The sequence below is a fragment of the Spermophilus citellus genome (assembly GCF_964194105.1).
Source record: "Spermophilus citellus genome assembly, chromosome: 5".
Lineage (NCBI taxonomy): Eukaryota > Metazoa > Chordata > Mammalia > Rodentia > Sciuridae > Spermophilus > Spermophilus citellus.
In genome coordinates this window covers 26,492,466-26,510,326 of record NC_138186.1, presented here as the reverse complement: position 1 = coordinate 26,510,326, position 17,861 = coordinate 26,492,466, and the positions used below count along the sequence as shown (strand labels likewise).

The window sequence follows — 17,861 nt, the reverse complement described above, 5'->3', positions numbered from 1 at the left end:
TCTTAGGACTGGCTGCAGAGGACTGAAGAGATCCAGGTCCCCATCACCCAACCACTACTATCACTCTATGGAAACTCAGGGTAACACTGCATATGTCAGGCAGGCCCGTCTTCTTCCTCCTAGACACCAGGGCTACATATTCAGTCCTCAAGGTGTTCTGGGGGCCGACTACCAACCCTTACAGACACCTAGCCTTGTTTGTGATTGTGGCTCTCTAATTTTTACTCATTCCTTTTTGGTAATTCCACAGTGTCCTGTTCCCCTTATGGGAAGGGACATCGTCACAAAATTGGGGACTATGCTCTGCTTCTCCCCTCATAGATGCTTCCATGAAAACTCACCTGCTGCTCCCCTGACCCTCACCCTTAACTTAGAAGCATCCCCTATTCTGTTGGCCAGTACCTTCCCATGACCCACTGCTGAGGTGGACGTTTCCAGTCCTTCTATCACCTCACACCATGAGCCCATTCACATCTGTCAAAATCTCCTCCATTTTCTTCCCGATCACAACACTTGCTCTCCCTCCTTGCTGATGCTGTCCCTCTCTTTGCAGAGCAGACTTGATGCTAACAGACTTTCTCTCCCCTCTGAGGATTTGAGGTGTTTTGGACCCTGGTCTGAGGGCCCACGACAATGACCACATACCTTTTTCCATTCACCTCGGGCTCTTCTTCTTTATCCACACACCGCCTCCCATGGGGAAGTGACTCTACCCTTCTCCTCCCCTCCTGCTCTCAAGTCTACCCTCTAGAGATGGCAGTGACAAGTCTCCTCTTGAACCACAAATGTTAACTTAGATCTTGGCCCAGCATCAAGATTCTCGACCTTCTCATCCCTTCTCCTTCGCAAGTTCACTCTAAGTCTTGGTTCAGAGATGACTCCTTCTTTCAGGAGGGAATTCATCAGGCAGGGTTGGCGATAGTCTCTCTAGCCTCAGTTGTGTAAGAGCCTCCACTCCCAATACCAGCAGGCTAAACTTGTTGTCCTCATTAGAGCCTTCACTTTAGTTCCTAACCCCTATTTAAAACAGTCCTCTCTGCCCTCTTATAGAGTGAGACCCACAGGCCCTCTCAAGCTGTGTCTCTCCAAGGTTGAAACCCCAATCTTCCTTTGGTCTGTGAGGACCACGAGGACACTGCAGAACCATGAGTGCCAACCTTCACTTTTTCATGTTTTTTGAGAGAGAGAGAGAGAGAGAGAGAGAGAGAGAGAGAGAGAAAGAATCTTTTAATATTTTTTAAAGAGACAGAGAATTTTTTAAATATTTATTTATTTATTTTAGTTTTTAGGGGACACAACATCTTTATTTTATTTTTATGTGGTGCTGAGGATGGAACACAGCATACCGCGTGTGCCAGGTGAGCATGCTACCACTTGAGCCACATCCCCATCCCCCCTTTTTCATTTTTTTTTCCCTCATCCCTGACTCTGCACTCACCTCCCAGTGGTGCAGCCACCAGGGATTACCATTCCAGTGTTCAGGAGACTTACAGCAACTTGCTCAAACCATAGTAGCCATACAATGCCAGATTGATTCTTTAGCTGCTGTGGCTCTGCAGAATCCAAGAGACCTTGACCTTTTTATGGCCAAGAAAGTGGATTTGTCTGAACCTACAGGAGAAATGCTACTAACATGGCAATCAATCTGGTAAGTAAAGGACAAGATAAAACAACTCCAACAAGACCTTGAACATAGGAAAACACAGCTCTCCTCTGCTGAAGGAATACCAATCCCTCACCAAACCTGGGCCACCTGGGACAAAATTCCACCACCACTGAACCTCCATCATTGTCCCAATGTTTCAAACATTGCCCCTTCCCAGCAGGAAGCAGTTTGAGAAGATTGACCTACATCCCTGTTCCCTATGGAGCCCAACAAAAAACAAAAAAAAGAGGGAATATAAGGTCCTTGCTTAGCACCTCCATGGCCATCTTAACTGCCAGGTGACATTTCAGGAAAAAACTTCACTTTCCCACCCAAGGGTGTTTCTGAGAAAGTCTCACCACCCCCTCATACCAACCCAATCCTTAACCACCAGCATTGGGACCCGCTCAGCTCTGATTTCCTGATCTTCCCCCATAAAGGACCCAGAACTCAAGGCTGTTTTGCCCTCTCTTCTTGTCAAGTCTGAAAAGTAAACTCGCTTATGTATCTCTGCCTGTTCTCCGTGTTTAACTTCTTACACTTCATTCTCTTCCATTAGGTTGTATTTCCTGAATTGAAAAAGACTAGAAATATGGTTCAGTGGTTAACTGTCCCTGCGTTCACCCCTGGTACAAAAGAAAGAAAAAAGTGACTTGTGGCTGGGGATATGGCTTAAGCGGTAGCGCGCTCATCTGGCATGCTCGGGGCGCTGGGTTGGATCTTCAGCACCACATAAACATAAAATAAAGTTGTTATGGTAACAAAAATCTAAGAAATAAATATTAAATATTCTCTCTCTCTCTCTCTCTCTCTCTCTCTCTCTCTCTCTCTCTCTATCCCTCTTTAAAAAAAAAGTGGCATGTTAACTTCTTTTTCTGAATTAAATTTGGGGGTGGGTGTTTAAAAGAAAAAGTGATTGTAGTGGACACAGTGGCACACAACTGTAATTCTGCCAACTAGGAGTTGAGGCAGGAGGATTGCAATTTAAGGACAGCTTGGACAAGTTAGTGAGAGTTTGTCTCATAACAAAAAACATAAAGGACTGGGGATATGCTCGGTGATCAAACAACCCTACATTCAATCCCCAGTTCCTTCAAAAAAGAGGGGGTTATGAATGTGTAACAGGGGATGGCTGGATGCTCTTTTACTATTGTTATGCTTCAGTTCTGGACACCCAAAAGAACACCAGAGACTGAGATCGATGTAAGCAGCAAAGAGGCATTTATTGCAAGATAGCTGGGTCCTCTGTGCACACAACAATTGGTAACACTGAGAGGCCCTGAGCCCATGGTTTGAGCAGTTTTATACACTCTTTGGGGAAGGCAGGGACTTCACATACATCATAGCATCTCTTAGCAAATCATCACACACCACGGGAAAATCATAAAACAACTCTAAAACATGATTAGCACATTTACTGGTGGGAACAAGTTGGGTAGGGGTGATTGGTTACTACAAGAAGGGGATTCCTTTGAACTGATTGCTTTAAGCCATGAGGGAAGTACTGCTGAACTACCTGGTTTCCCAACACATTATCAGCCACCATAAACTACTGGGAGGGTCATCTGGCATCCCAGGTATTTTTCCTGTCTCAGGCTGATTAGTAGTTGCTAGGGGGTTGCTATGGGTCCTCACCTAGCCTAACTGAGTCAGGGACACCTGGTGCCTCAGATCTCTCCTGTTATTTGCAGATAAATAACTCAGCGGGGTGGGTATGTGCCTAGGAGTGCTCTGTGGCTTTATCCAAGGACAAGGGTCATGCCCCCTTCCTTGGACAGGCTTTGCTCTGAGGTAGAGGCTGATTTCTCAAAAATGGAGTCACATCAGTTTCTCACTATATGCCCTGTGGCTTTGAAATTTACATATTTTCCCCAAAACCTTCTCCCTAACCATCTCCTCCCTGAACTTCCTTTCCCTGATCTTCTCCTTCCTGGTTTCTCCTCCCTAATCTCATTTTCTCTGAAACACCTCTTTAAAAACAACCTGTTCCTGCTGATGGGCAGAATCACAGCCTTTGGGACAGGAGTCCCCTGTGTTCCTCCTTTGCTAGCAAAGAAATAAACATTCTTTTTCCTTTTTCTGGAAACTGTGTCCTGTTATTGGAATAACACTGGGGAGACCGACATTTTACTAACCCTTGTATAGTTCCCCTGGGTTCAATCTTCAATACTAAAAATAAAAAAAATAATCAGGCAAGCAAGCAGGATGGATGAGCATACCTATCTCTCCATCATTGGCAATTATTCTTTTTATAGTCCCTATGCTTGCCTTCCTGGCTTTAAAGGGTTTTAAACACTTTCCTATAAACAGAAGCACTCCAAACTGTTGCCTTCAGTTTCAGAAAACTCAAGGAAACCAACTCTGGTTGTGTCCTTGCTGAGGATGTCTATCAGCTGTGAACTCCTGTGCACTTACAGGTGGAGCTAATGGTGAAACTTTTCCATCAAAATGACACCACTCCATGTCAAACTCTGACAAAACAGGGCTAAGGGAGGTGCTAGGAAGAGGGCATCTTGAACTACCCAAGTAGCTGGGATTACAGGGGCAGGTCCCCAAACCTGGTACTACACAATATTTTTAATAGGCTGGACTCTTCTGATCTATTTCTTTCCCTGGATTTCACTCCACAGTGGCACACTGTCATGTGTACAAGATACACATGACAATCGAGCCTCATCTCAGAATTAGAATTTTCCATCTCTTATTTCCAAATGCTCTCAAATACTATATGTGGCTTTTAGCATTGCTTCCATTTAAACTGAGCATGGTGGTACCTGTCTATAATCCAGCTATTCAAGTGGCTGAGCAGGAGGATCATGAGGTTGAGGCTAGTCTGGAAAACTTAGTGAGATCCTGTCTCAAAATAAAATATGGCTGGGAGCCAAATGTGGTGGCAAGTGTCTGTAATCCCAGTGGCTTGAGAGGCTGTGGCAGAAGGATAGTGAGTTCAAAGCCAGACTCAGCAACTTACCATGGCCCTAAGCAGCTTAGTGAGAACCTGCCTCAATAAAAAATACAAAGAGCTGGGAATGTGGCTCAGTGCCTAAGCACCCCTGAGTTCAATGCCCAGTATGAAGAAAGAAGGAGATAAAGAAGGGGGAGGAGCATTGCTATACAAAATTACATATAAGAGGTTGTGAGGGGAATGGGAAAATAAACAAGGAGAGAAATGAATTACAGTAGATGGGGTAGAGAGAGAAGATGTGAGGGAAGGGGAAGGGGGATAGTAGGGGATAGGAAAGGTAGCAGAATACAACAGTTACTAATAGGGCATTATGTAAAATTGTGGATGTGTAACCGACGTGATTCTGCAATCTGCATTTGGGGTAAAATTGGGAGTTCATAACCCACTTCAATCTAATGTATGAAATATGATATGTCAAGAGCTTTGTAATGTTGTGAACAACCAATAAAAAAAAGAGAGGAAAAAAAGAAGGGGGAGGAGAAAGGATGGCAAAAAGACAATAAGGAAGATGAGGAAGAGAAGAAGGGAAAGAAAAATAAACCAGCTAACGGCAAGTGGACAACCCAGACCTGAGGCAGAGTCCACCCATGAGCTGACCATTCCCTCTACTGGGCACAATGAAATCTGGCTCTAGAATCCAGCAGTGGAAAATTGCTTGGGGGAGATGGGACACACTGAAACATGCCTGCCCCCTAGTGCCCTAGTGGCTCATATACAGGTGGCTCTGGCTTCAGATTTCATTTTTCTGTGTTTGGTGCTCACTCTGGAGAGCAGACTTGAAAATTAATTCAAAACTATATCTCCGCCACCCCAGAAAGTGATTTTTTGTTTGTTTATTTTTGTTATTAGAAACAGTGGCGGGGGAAGAAGCACTGTTGGTGCACCTAGGTAGTGTCCTGATGCTTGGAGAGCTTGAACTTGAATGCAATCTGATGTTGGCCTTGAGTCTTTTAGGGCTCACTTGAGGTCTCTGTCAGCTAGATATGAAGGTGCTGGCCCCAAGGCCTTGGATTTTGCACCTGAGATATGGGGCATCTTGGAGGTCGCTGGGTAGATGAAACTGGAAACTGGATCCTAGTTGCTGGTGAATCTAGCTTTCCTGCTGGGTTTTGCTTTTCCTGGACTAGAGATCCCCTGACTCCTGCTGCAGGCAGAGCCTGGCCTCATGTCCTCTTTGAGAACCAAGGGCCTCAACTCCCCATCTGACTGCATGGCCAGTCTTGCTACCCTTGTCACTACAGAAATATCCCTGACCCAAGAGAAGCTTTACTCCTCTGTGTAGTGCAAATCATCAGCCTCCAGTCAAGTTGCCCAGGGTGCCAAGCTTCCCAAGGTCACTCAAGTGCAAGCCAGTCTTTCCCACCTGGTGCTACTGAGTCCTCTGATAGTGTCCAAATAGGGACAAGAAATAGTCTTGTTAATTCATTCTGTTGGTCCTCTCAACAGCCTTCTGGAAATGAAAATGACCTCAGGCCATGTTGCAACATTATGCAAGCATGCCAACTGCCTCTTGGCAAGCTTTGCCCTGGGGGCACCTCTCCAGGCCCACCTCCCCTCTCTCCCTAGTTCAAGGTGATGAGTTGCCATTACTCCAGCTAAAACCAGTCTTGTCAGAGGACCTGAGCAGGCAAGAATCCAGTCTCTATAATCTACTGAGGGTGGAAGCTATAAGCTCTTTGAGAAGTTGGGGAGAAATGTTCATGGGTCAAAGGCATGTGTCCCAATCATGGTTTGGATATGAGGGAGGTGTCCTTCAAAAGCTGCTGTATTAAGAAGGGTTACTCACCCTTTACGTGGGAAGTACGGAGTCACCAAGAAAGCCCAGTGGCCCTGGTAAGTCCCCAACCCCCCTCCCCCCCGCCCCCCCCAGGAAGTGCCCTTCTGTCCAGATGGGGAAGCTGTATGTCCTTGCAGGAGGCACAGACTTCCTCAGCTGCCCCAGAAAGCCACCTCTGACTTCAGAATGCCCAAGTCTGCAGGAAGAGCTGGTGGGGAACCCAAGAGCACACCACAGAGAGCACCCCTGGGAGGAAAGCTACCTGCAAGGACTGGCATCTGCTCCCACTGTGCTTTGGGTGTTCCCCTCAAGTCCTTGCTCACTGTGCTCCATTTGAAAAACTTTACATAAAATTTACTTACAATTTTAGGGGCCATTAGCAAAAAGCAAACATTTGGGAGTCAGAAGTCCTGGTTGCCCTCCCCTTGCCTCCACGAGGTTGGGAGTAACCCCATAGGAAATGGTGGAAAGACTGGAGGCCTTCTCCCAGTCTTTTTCTTCATGGTTGATGGGTCAGTGCTGCACAGGGCTGTTGATGCGGATCAGTGATAGAATATGTGCGCACAATAGCCCCAGCACACCAGCCGCTGTTAAGTAGCCTCCAGCCGAAAGAAAAGTCTTCAAATAATTTAGCACTCCCCCCCCACCATGGAATTCTCTTCCTTCCTGCTTGTTTTTATGGAGCCAAACCTGGCCTTCCTAGACCATCTTCCTGCACAATGTCTCTGGTACAATATTGGCACATCCACGTGATTCTTTAAGTAAATGGATAGAAACTTGAGAATTAAAGGGTTGAAGTCTTTGGTTTCCTATTGTCAACAATTTCTGAGGTGGCATATCCCAGTAAAGCAGCCCCTCTCCTGTATCCTCAGGGGACACTTTAAGACCCCAGTGGATGCTTGAAACCACAAATAGTAGCAACCCCGAGTTCTTTCCTGCACATACATACCCATGAAGAAGTGTGTTTCATACATTAGTCACCATAAGAAAGCAACAATAACCAAAAATAGAACAATTTATTACAGTATATAAGTATGTAAAAATACACTGTAATAAAAGTTTTTTTAAACTTAAAAAAACAGCTGCTGTATGAATACAAGAGGAGAAATGATCAAATCATGAGAGCTGTAATCTAATCAGTGGATTAAACCATCCAATGGATTAATTAGTCATTTTCCAAGCACACTCAAGTATTTTCCAAGTATATTCTGAAAATTAGCATTTCTCCATCATATTTAACAATACAAATAAAATCAGAACAGAACCATGATATTGTCAACCACACATAAGAAAACTAACAACTAGACATTGGTTCAAAGGAAATTCTAGAGGCAAATAGAATTTCTATAAGATAAATTATACTTTTCTGTATGGGATAGATAGTGATGAACCCAGCCTGATTCCATCTTAAGATTGACAACCATCTAGTCACAAAGCCATGAAAAGTTCATTTCTTTTTTACTATAAATTATTGTAATTTCTAAACTTGTTTGTAATTCCTGCCTGTGCATTGAACCCACCCATGCCTGGCCTTCCCTGAACAGATAACAACCATCTCTGAAACCTCAGTGGCACCTCATAAATTCTAATATTGGGATTTAAATTTACTCCCTACTTTGAAATATCATGCCCTGTAGATCATTAACCTAATATCCGCCTTTGTATTATACTTGTCAAAATACTGTTAGCTGTAAGTTCTCAAGACATCCCCTTTGCAACTTTTTGAGCTATAAAACCTTGTTCCTGGAGTGCTGGGGGGCTGGTCTTTAGCCTGTGTTGGGAGAGACAGCTGCTGATCAGTCTCATCATGTACAAAAACACAAGCTTCCTTTAATTTAATTGAAAATTAGAGTTGGTGGTCTTTTCTTTGCATCAGGGTTCAAAATAGATGCTTAGGGTATATTTTTAGAGGAACTCAATTATGCTTAATTGGAGATGACATATGGGGTTTACTTTATCAAATTCATAGAAATTTTTTTGTTTGTATCTAACTCAATGTGCAGAGGCAGATGTGGTAAAGGACTGTGACATCATACCACCACCAAGGGTTGGATAATGGGATTTACTTTGACTCTTTCTCTCCTGAATGGTAGATTATTATCCTTGTGTGACAACAGAAAAAAAATTAAAATAAAATTTTCCACCTAAGTGGGTTGAGCCCAGTAGCTCATCCTATCTCCTACCTGAAAAGGCCAGAGATGCCTCTCAAAAAGCTGGTGACATCCCTAACTGAAGGTCCTACATAAATTGACCTCTGATTAGTCTGTCATGTGTTCCCAAGCCCAACTATTTTGTGCTTCAGAGAAATGTGGCCCTGTACTACACTCCAGGATGTTTGTGGCCCTAGATAATTGTCTCAAAGCAACGTATGTAACATTCCCAAGGAAGGTGGGTCCATGAGACCAATACTAGGGACAGATAGACCCAGAATTGCATCCATTGCTGTTTATTGGAGAGTTAAGGACAGAAGCATGTCTCAGGCAACAGCAAGATGCTGGACTTCCACTGAAATGATACCTGGATATTCTCAAAAACAATAATGTGTCTGACACATCAGTGGATATTAAGAAACAGGTCAGGCCAGGCCTGGTGGGGGTACGCCTGTAATCCCAGGAGCTGAGGAAGCTGAGGCAGGATGATGGCAAATTCAAGGCCAGCCTGGGAACTCAGAAAGATCCTCAGCAACTTAGCAAGATCCTGTCTTAAAATGAAAAATAAAAAGTAAATGTGGGTAAAACATCCTTGGATTACATCCCCAGTGCAAAAGAAATGGCAAAGAAAAAGTAAAAGTCTGGGTATCAGAGACTGGGGACAACATGTTTCTGTGATTGTTAACAACTTTGTTGCCTCCAGGACTTGGGATGTGTGTCAGGATCAACTGGTGGGTAAAATGGTGGTTATGACTGAGATGGCTCTGGTCACATCAAGCTGTATCCCTATGCACAGTTTCATGTATTAGAAAGCTTCATGTATTAGAAAGATAAACTTCATTGTGGTGATTTTAGTAGGCAGAATCTCCTGGGAGGTCTTTGGGTGTGTGTTCTTAGAAAGGAATGGCTATCCTGGGATGCTGTGTCAGTCCTCCTGAGAGCTGTTTAGAAGCCTAAGCCTGAGCCTGAGCCCTGGGTTGTGCTCTGGCTTCCTCCCACAGGCCAAACCAACAGGGATGCCTGATTTTGGCCTTGCTCTTTCAGAACTGTGGGATAAATAAATCTGTTTAGAAAAATAAACTGATCCTGTCTCAGGTATTTTATAACGGTAACAGAAAATGGATTAATGCACCTATGACCAGAAAAGGCTCAGGATTTCATTCTTTTGTAAGTGAAATTTTACCTCACGTAGGAATCTATAAATTGGAAAGAAAATCACTTATTAATATTTTAGCAACTGTTATAAAAAGTTTGAACACTTTGAATTGTCTACTAGCAGTGCAATCTGAGAGGGATTGGGCCTCAGGAGGACTCCAGAGAAGTGATCTCTTTGACCTGCTGTTCATCAGGAAGTCACTTGTGCCCTAACTAGTAAAAAGTGACATTTCTGATAAATATCTAAATGTTTTTAAAAAAGAATTTAGAGCCCTTTATAAAAGATCACACTCTACATCACTGACATATTCAGCTGGACAAATCTTGGGTCCCTGGAAGCTTCGTCCAGAGGAATTTCACAGTCCAAGGCTACCATTCATCTTATAGGTATGGTCCTTGCCCCCTGGAGCAATGTAGTCTCTCAAGGGTTTTAAATGCTCTATGGCCAGGTACCAAGATGCACACCTATAATCCCAGAAACTTGGGAGGCTGAGGCAGGAGGATCAAAATTTCCAAGACAGCCAGGGTAACAGAATGAGATCCTCTCTCATTAAAAGGAAAAATTGTTCAGGATGCAGCTCAGTAGTAAAATGCTTCAGGTTCAATCCCCAGTACCAACACACACACACACACACACACACACACACACACACACACAGAGTCCAGCAGCCATGTGGGTGCCAATGATTGCCATCAAATTTACACAACTCAAGGAAGCCAACACTAACCATGGCTTAGAATATTCCATGACCACAGTGTCCCTGCTGATGCTGCTACCGTGAAAGTCTGCAAATCAAAATGAATTCATTTGTACCAAAACCTGACAAAAGTGGAGGCCAGGGGACCAGGCAGGAGAAGGTCCTTAAGCTTGATAGTTTGATCAAAGGAACGTTCAGGAGGACTCTGCCAAAACCACCACCTTATACAAAAGAAATGCTTCCAAACCCCTGACTTTCCAAACAAGATCATAAGATTTTATCTTTGGTTCTCAAGAGATTAATAAAACACAGAATGGGACCCAAAATTCCAAGGAACTCCAGAAGAGACTTTCTTCTGCACTCCAGCTGAGACTATTATGGTTCAATCTCAAGCACATTTTGAAATTGGTGGGCAAGTGATACCAAAGATAATTAAAAATTGTGATGGCTTTCATGTGAATGTTCCAGATGAACAGCTGACAAAGAGCTGCACTCTAAGAAGTGCATTTCAAGACAGGTGAAGTGGGCCATGCCTGTAATTCCAGCTTCCCAGGAGGCTGAGGCAGGAGGATGGCAAGATTCAGATGAGACTTGGCAATTTGTCAAGCCTGTTTCAAAATAAAACCAAAATGACTCGGCACATGGCTTAGTGGTAGTGTGCCCCTGGTTCAATGCTCAGTACTGGGGGGAGGTAACATTTTATGCTTCAGATTAGGTTTTATTTGGGGGGTGGGGTGGGGGCACAAACTGGGGATTAAACTCAGGGGCATACTCGACCACTGAGCCCTATCCCCAGTCCTATTTTGTTACAGACAAGGTCTCACTGAGTTGCTTAGTGCCTTGCTTTTGCTAAGGCTGGCTTTGAACCTTCAGTCTCTGGAGTTTTACCTTGGTTTTAACAAGGTCTCTGATTACTTGAAACAAATGAAAGCTTAGTCATCTCAGATAAAAGTTGAAGTACTGTTTCCTATGATATAACTTTCTGTATTAGCTTTCAAAATCTTTCATCACTCTGGCTAAATGACTTATCTTTTATAATGATCTAAGACCCTACTTTCACTAAGTGCTTTAAACCTTTTGAGGTTGTTCACTAACTTCTCTAGGATCAAATTCTACATTGTCACTTGACCTTGAGCTACCATTGAGATATTATGGAGGGCTCCAGAAATTCTCAAGGGATTTCTAGAAGAGAGACATTAACCCAACTAGCCTAATTTGATATGATGGGAAACCCTCTCAAATAAGACATAATTTTTTCAAATTATATTTATTTGGCTGTTTATTAATATTTGCTTCAAAATTGCACTAAATTCATTAAAAAAACTAACATATTATCAGACATAATTCTGGACACTATATTAAAACAACCAAATCACCTTGTTAATAGCTGATTATAGCATATTACCAACAGATTTTTAACCATGGCTCTTCTAAGTGTTTATCTTATAAGTTACCATTTGGATTTTTTTCCTAAAAGTAACTACAATCAGATTCATGGAAAGAAAAAACAAACAACCTCTAACAACTATACTTCAACACAGGTTTTGGATTTATAGGTTTATTTATTTATTTTTGGTGCTATGGATCAAACCCAGGGCCTTGTACATGCTAGGCAAATGCTGAACCTTTTAAAACTTTTAATTTGAAATGGGGTTTGATTGTCTACACTTGTTATCCCATCTACTTAGGAGGCTAAGGCAAGAAGACCTCAAATTCGAGGCCAGTCTCAGCAATTTAGCAAGAACCTGTCTTAAAATAAAAAAAATAATAATAAAAATTAAATAGGCTGGCAGTGTAGCTCAGTGGTACAATGCCTGTGGGTTCAATCCTCGGTACCAAAACTACATAAATGAATAATTTAATTAATTGAAATGAAATGAAAATGGCTAGGCATGTAGCCCAGTGGTACAACTCCCCTAGGTTCCATCCCTAGTGCCAAAGAAAAATAAAAATAAAGTCAGTACCTACATACATTGTTTTAAAAAATTAAAAGGAGACTGAGGCAGGAGGATGGCAAGTTTGAGGCCAGCCTCAGCAACTTAGTGAGGAACTAAGCAATTCACTGAGAACCTGTCTTTAAATTAAAAAAAAAAAAAATAGAAAGGGCTGGGGATGTGACTCAGTGGAAGAGCACCAATGGGTTTAATCCCCAGTACAAAGAGACAAACTGAAGAAGTCTTTCCCTAAGCCTTGAAGACTGACTCCACCCTCCTTGTCCATGCCTCCTCTCTGAGTGGGCCTAGATGTGCTGTACAGTAACTGGATACCTACGTGACTGTTGGCAGTTGGATATCTGGTGGCCATTCTGTTTTCTTCACTGGTGATGCTACTTTCTTAAAAAAACTGTTTTCTCTCTGGAATTTTTTAAAATTACTTTTTAAATAATTTTGATAGGGCTAAGGTTTCCCTTACAATATATTTTGGAGTTTTAGTTTTTCCTAGTTTATGGATTAAGGGCTTTCCTGACTCACAGGCAGGAACAGGAGGGTCACATATGGGCAAAATTCAGTCCATGGCGTGGACAGAGGCATCCCTGACCTTCACTCTCCCTTATTCTGTGCTCATGCATGAAAATCCCACTCAATCAGTTAATCTTGAGAAAGAAAATCCAATCAGGGTTACAGGGGTGGAGATTGGGAATGTGATTAGATACTTCTATCTGATTGCATGCATGCTAGTCAAAAGGTGGAGTTGTGGGCGTGGTCAGGGAGGTCAATAAAAGCTTCTTTAGAGCCAGAGGAGAAACACAAGAGTCCTGGAGCCCAGGAGTCCAACCCTGGCATGCTGAGGATCCCAGCCTGGCCCATCTGCCCAGATCCTGTAAGTCAGTCACTGCTTTGAGCACTACCCTGTTCCCGCCTCATCTGTGCGGAGGCAGGAACAATTTTGTATTTGATTTTTTTTTATGCACAAATTTAAGACTTAGATTTTTCCTCTCAGTGTGATTTTAACTTTATGCTGAACTTTAGGATTTCCACTTTAGTTTATGTTGCTTTCAATTTTCTTTCTTTCTCTCCTTTTGTTCCAGAGATTGAACTCAGGGCACTCAACCACTCAGCCAAATTGCCAGGCCTATTTTTTTTTTATTTCATTTAGAGACAGGGGCACACTGAGTTGCTTAGCACCTACTCTTCTGAGGCTGGCCTTGAAACTCACTGTGACCCTCCTATCTCAGCTTTCCCAGCTGCTAGAATCACAGGCATTTGCAAAAGGCCCACATCTTCTTCTGTTTTGTTTTTGTTTTTAGTTGAGAGGGACACAACACATTTATGAATCTATCTGTGTATTTGGTGGTGCTGGGGAATAAAGCCAGGGCCTTGTGCATGTGAGGCAAGCACTCTACACACTGAGTTATATCCCCAGTGCATTATTTATTTATTTTTATGTGCTGCTGAGAATCAAACCCAGGGCCTCACACATGCTAGGCGACTGCTTCACTACTGAGTTCCAGCCAAAACCGCTTTAATATTATTTAACCAAAGAGAATGATTGGAATTCTATATCATTCTAATTATTGGAATTCTGTTATTTGACATTTAAGATATTTACTTTGTGTGCCCTTAAAATGAAACTTTATTGCCAGGCAAGATGGCATGTGCCTCTAATCCAATCTGCTCAGGAGGCTGAGAGGCAGGAGGATTGGTGTTCAAAGCCAGCCTCAGCAACAGTGAGGCTCTAAGCAACTCAGTGAGGCACTGTATCTAACTAAAATACAAAATATGGCTGGAGATATGGCTCAGTGGTTGAGTGCTCTGAGTTCAATACCCAGTCCCAGTCCCCAAAATTATACCTTATGGCCTACGTGGTTTTGTAATTTTATTGATTGTTTAAACAAATTACACAAAAGCTTAAAACTATTTCATGCAACACTTCACAGACTCTGTTCTGATCTATTTGTTCTCTTCAACTTCCCCCTAAGGTGGCAGAATCACTCATAGGTAACAGATATCCATGAGACTCTGTGGTAATTTCCAAATATTTTATAATATGGGCACGTGCTATTATAATTGTTCATTTAATGATTTTAAATTAAAACTAATGTCATCCAGGCTGGGATTGTGGCTCAGCAGTGCAGTGCTTGCCTAGCACATGCAGGACCTGGGTTCAATTCTCAGCACCACATAAAAATAAAAATAAATAAATAAATAAAGGCATTGTGTTGTGTCCATCTATGGGAAAAAAAATACAAACCACAAACTAATGTCATTCATGTGAGGACATGTCCTTTCCCAGCCATAGCAGTTGCTGAATCTGAGGAGCCTAACACTGCATTAGGTTACATGACACTCCAACTCCCTATGTATTAGGACAAAATAATAATCAAAGGCTTCCCCCCATGAGGGTGATGTGAGCTTTTAGACTCCTTATACCTCCTTCCCAGTGGCTGGCAATGGATAGGATAGTGGCCTTTTCCCTGGACCACTTTCCAGGATACTTTTTCTTTCAGACTCCCCAGGATGACTCCCCACCCACACTGCTGGAGCTGGCAGGGAGCAGCCTGCTGAGTGACAAGTCCAGGGCCAACCTGGATCTGGAGGACCTGCCCATAGAGCTCTTCCCACCACGCTTTGTGGAGGCCTTCAGCAGGGGACACACTGAGGTCCTGAAGAAAATGGTGCAGGCCTGGCCCTTCACCTGCCTGCCCCTGGGGGCCCTGATGAGGAAGCCACAGCTGGAGATGATCCGAGTGGCACTGGAAGGGCTGGACATACTGCTTGCCCAGCAGGATCGCCCGAGGTGAGGGGGACACAGGTGACCTGGAAGGGAACACCCTGGGGGTCCAAGGAAGGGACCAATGGATCCAGGGAGAGTGGGTGTTGAAGGGTGGACCAACACCTTCCTACTCTGCCAGCAAGGAGGTGTGGAGAGGCCTTGGCCCTGTTGAGCCCCATCTGGGAGGGGCTTCTGGATGTGGGGGTGCTTGTGGCAGCTGTGGTGACCCAAGAATGAGGCTGCACCTGCTTCTAACTCAGCTGGTACAGGTGGGGGCCAGTCATGATTGGAGGGAAGTGGGTGGAGAAAAGTGAGACACAAGGAAGAGGTGTAGCAGGGAGCAGCAGCTGAGAGGTGAAGGAAGGAGCTTCAGGGCTGAGACTCTGCTGTCATCCCCGCAGGAGGTGGAAACTGCAGGTGCTGGATTTGCAGAATGTTCACCACAACTTCTGGAGAATGTGGTCTGGAGCCATGGTCGATGCCTGCTCATCAGAGGCATTAAAGAAGAATCGAAAATTGAAACATGGTCTAGCAATGGCAGCTAAGCCACCCTTGAAGGTAGTCATAGACTTGTGCCTCACAGAAAGGCTCCTGGATGAATTCCAGGCCCACTTGTTCCTGTGGGTCACACAGAGGAGGGACATGGTACACCTGTGTTGCAAGAGGCTGAAGATCTTTGGGAAACCCACCCGCCACACCAGGAAGGTCCTGAGACTGCTGCAGCTGGACTGTGTCCAGAAGGTGGAAGTGCACTGCACCTGGGCAACCTCAACCTTGGCTGCTTGTGCTCCTTTCTTGGGCCAGATGAGGAACCTGAGGAAGCTGCTTGTCTCCCAGGTCCACGTGCCTGCCCACACCTCCCCAGAGGAGCAGGAGCAGCTGCTTGCCCAGCTCACCTCACAGTTCCTCAGGTTGGACTGCCTGCGGAAGTTCTGTGTGGATGCTGTCCTCCTCCTCAAGGGCCACCTGGAGAAGGTGCTGGGGTGAGTAAGGGGGGTGAGCATCCTCTGCAGACCAGTATCAGTAAATATGAAAGGGCACCTACTGTGTTCCAGCCACTAACACTCTCATGGTGGACAAGACACAGGAAGGTAAATAACCCCTCATCTGTTCCTTTTATACCCTGAAGCTTGATCTCCTAACCTGTGTTAGAGCAAAGGGCTAAACCAGGGCCCATGGTCTGGGAAGCATAACTCTGCTTGGAAGGCAGCTGGGGGAGGGGGACAGAAGCTAGTGAGGGTGGGTGAGGGTCCTTTTCTGGGAGGCCTATCCAGCGAAGGTGGTGGGAGACGGTGTAGAGGAGAGGGCGCTGGCGGAGGGAAGCCCCCACACCTGCACCCTGCAACAGGGAAGCTCTGTGCTCTCCAGTGGGGAGCAGAGGAGCTTCTTCTAATGCCCCCCTGGAGAAGGCTGCTCTGAGCCTCAGATGGTGATTCTGGGGTTGAGGCTGAGGAGCAGGGATGGAGGATACAGGGTGTGAGCTTTGCAGGTGGACAACCACTGTGGTTTCCTTCATCTTGCCTGGGTTTATCCTTTGTAGATGACTCCCCCTGATCTCCTGTGGACAGAGCTGTGTCCTTCTGCTTGGCAGTGAGGAGGGGAGCCATACAGATGTGCACCCATCTGTTCACAGGAGTGATGCTGAACCTTGCCCTGACATGGGGGTGATGTGAATGACCCGATTCTGCAAAAGGCAGCATCCTAAGTGTGGACCATTGTCAGATGACCAGGGTGACTTTGGATTCGGGCCAATTTATCTTCTCCCACCTTGACATTGCTCCTCAGAACTAACTGCCTGGTTTCTCCTTAGGCACCTGAAGACCCCCCTGAAGATTCTCTCAATAACCAATTGCCGGCTGTCAGATTCTGACTGGAATTATCTTTCCCGATTTCCAAACACCAGAAAGCTCAGACACATGGAACTGAGGGGCATCAAACTGACCAATTTCAGTCCAGAGCCCCTCAAAATTCTGCTGGAGACTGTTGTAGCCACCCTGAAGAGCCTGGAGTTGGAATCTTGCAGGAACACTGACTCCTAGCTCCAGGCCCTGCTGCCTGTCCTGAGCCGCTGCTCCCAGCTCAGGGTTTTGAACTTCCATGAGAACCACATCTCCATGTCAGCCTTAAGGGACCTGCTGCTTCACACTGCCACGCTGAGCCAGTTGAGCAGAGAGCTATACCCTGCCCCTCTGGAGAGCTATGATGCCCAGGGTGCCATCCACCCTGGGAGATGTTCCCAACTCTGTGCCAAGCTCACAGCAACAGTGAGGGAATTTAGGCAGCCAAAGGTCCTTGTGTTCTGTGCTGTCCCATGTCCTCAATGTGGCAGCATGTTCCTCTACAACAAGGGCCTCCTTCAGTGTTCCTGTCCAACAGCTGCCTAGTTGTATGTGTTTTAAAAGCGTACTTCTAGGCAATTGGAGCTATAACCAGGATGTAAGGTCATCTTAGAGGGAACTCAGAGCCCACCATTTTAGACACTGCCTGAAGTGTGGATGGGAAAGGAAAGTGCAGCAGGGTGCTCCATTGGAAGGAAGCCCCCCGAGGTTAGGACCTTCAGGACATGTGTCTTCATAGAAACATACATAGGGACCTGGATTTCTAGAATGGGATTCAGGCTTGATGGGAACAGGAAGAAGCTATTGTGTTTCATTTATGGTCCATAAATAGTGAGAAATGAAGGGAATTTCAAGGTTAGTCTTCTGATGTTCTCTGTGATGGATTTACCTGGCTTTCTGATGAAACCTTGGGATTCTCC

At 44.7% G+C, this 17,861-nt stretch overlaps 1 protein-coding gene across 1 annotated transcript; it reads left to right on the top strand.

Annotated features, from left to right (window-relative positions):
- Positions 1-1,633: 1,633 nt before the first annotated feature.
- Positions 1,634-17,142, top strand: LOC308649299 (PRAME family member 15-like; the record flags this gene model as incomplete). Its single annotated transcript, XM_081294932.1, has 4 exons — positions 1,634-1,648; positions 14,838-15,127; positions 15,505-16,086; positions 16,914-17,142. 4 exons carry the CDS (start codon positions 1,634-1,636, stop codon positions 17,140-17,142), a joined length of 1,116 nt encoding a protein of 371 aa, XP_081151058.1.
- Positions 17,143-17,861: the final 719 nt, after the last annotated feature.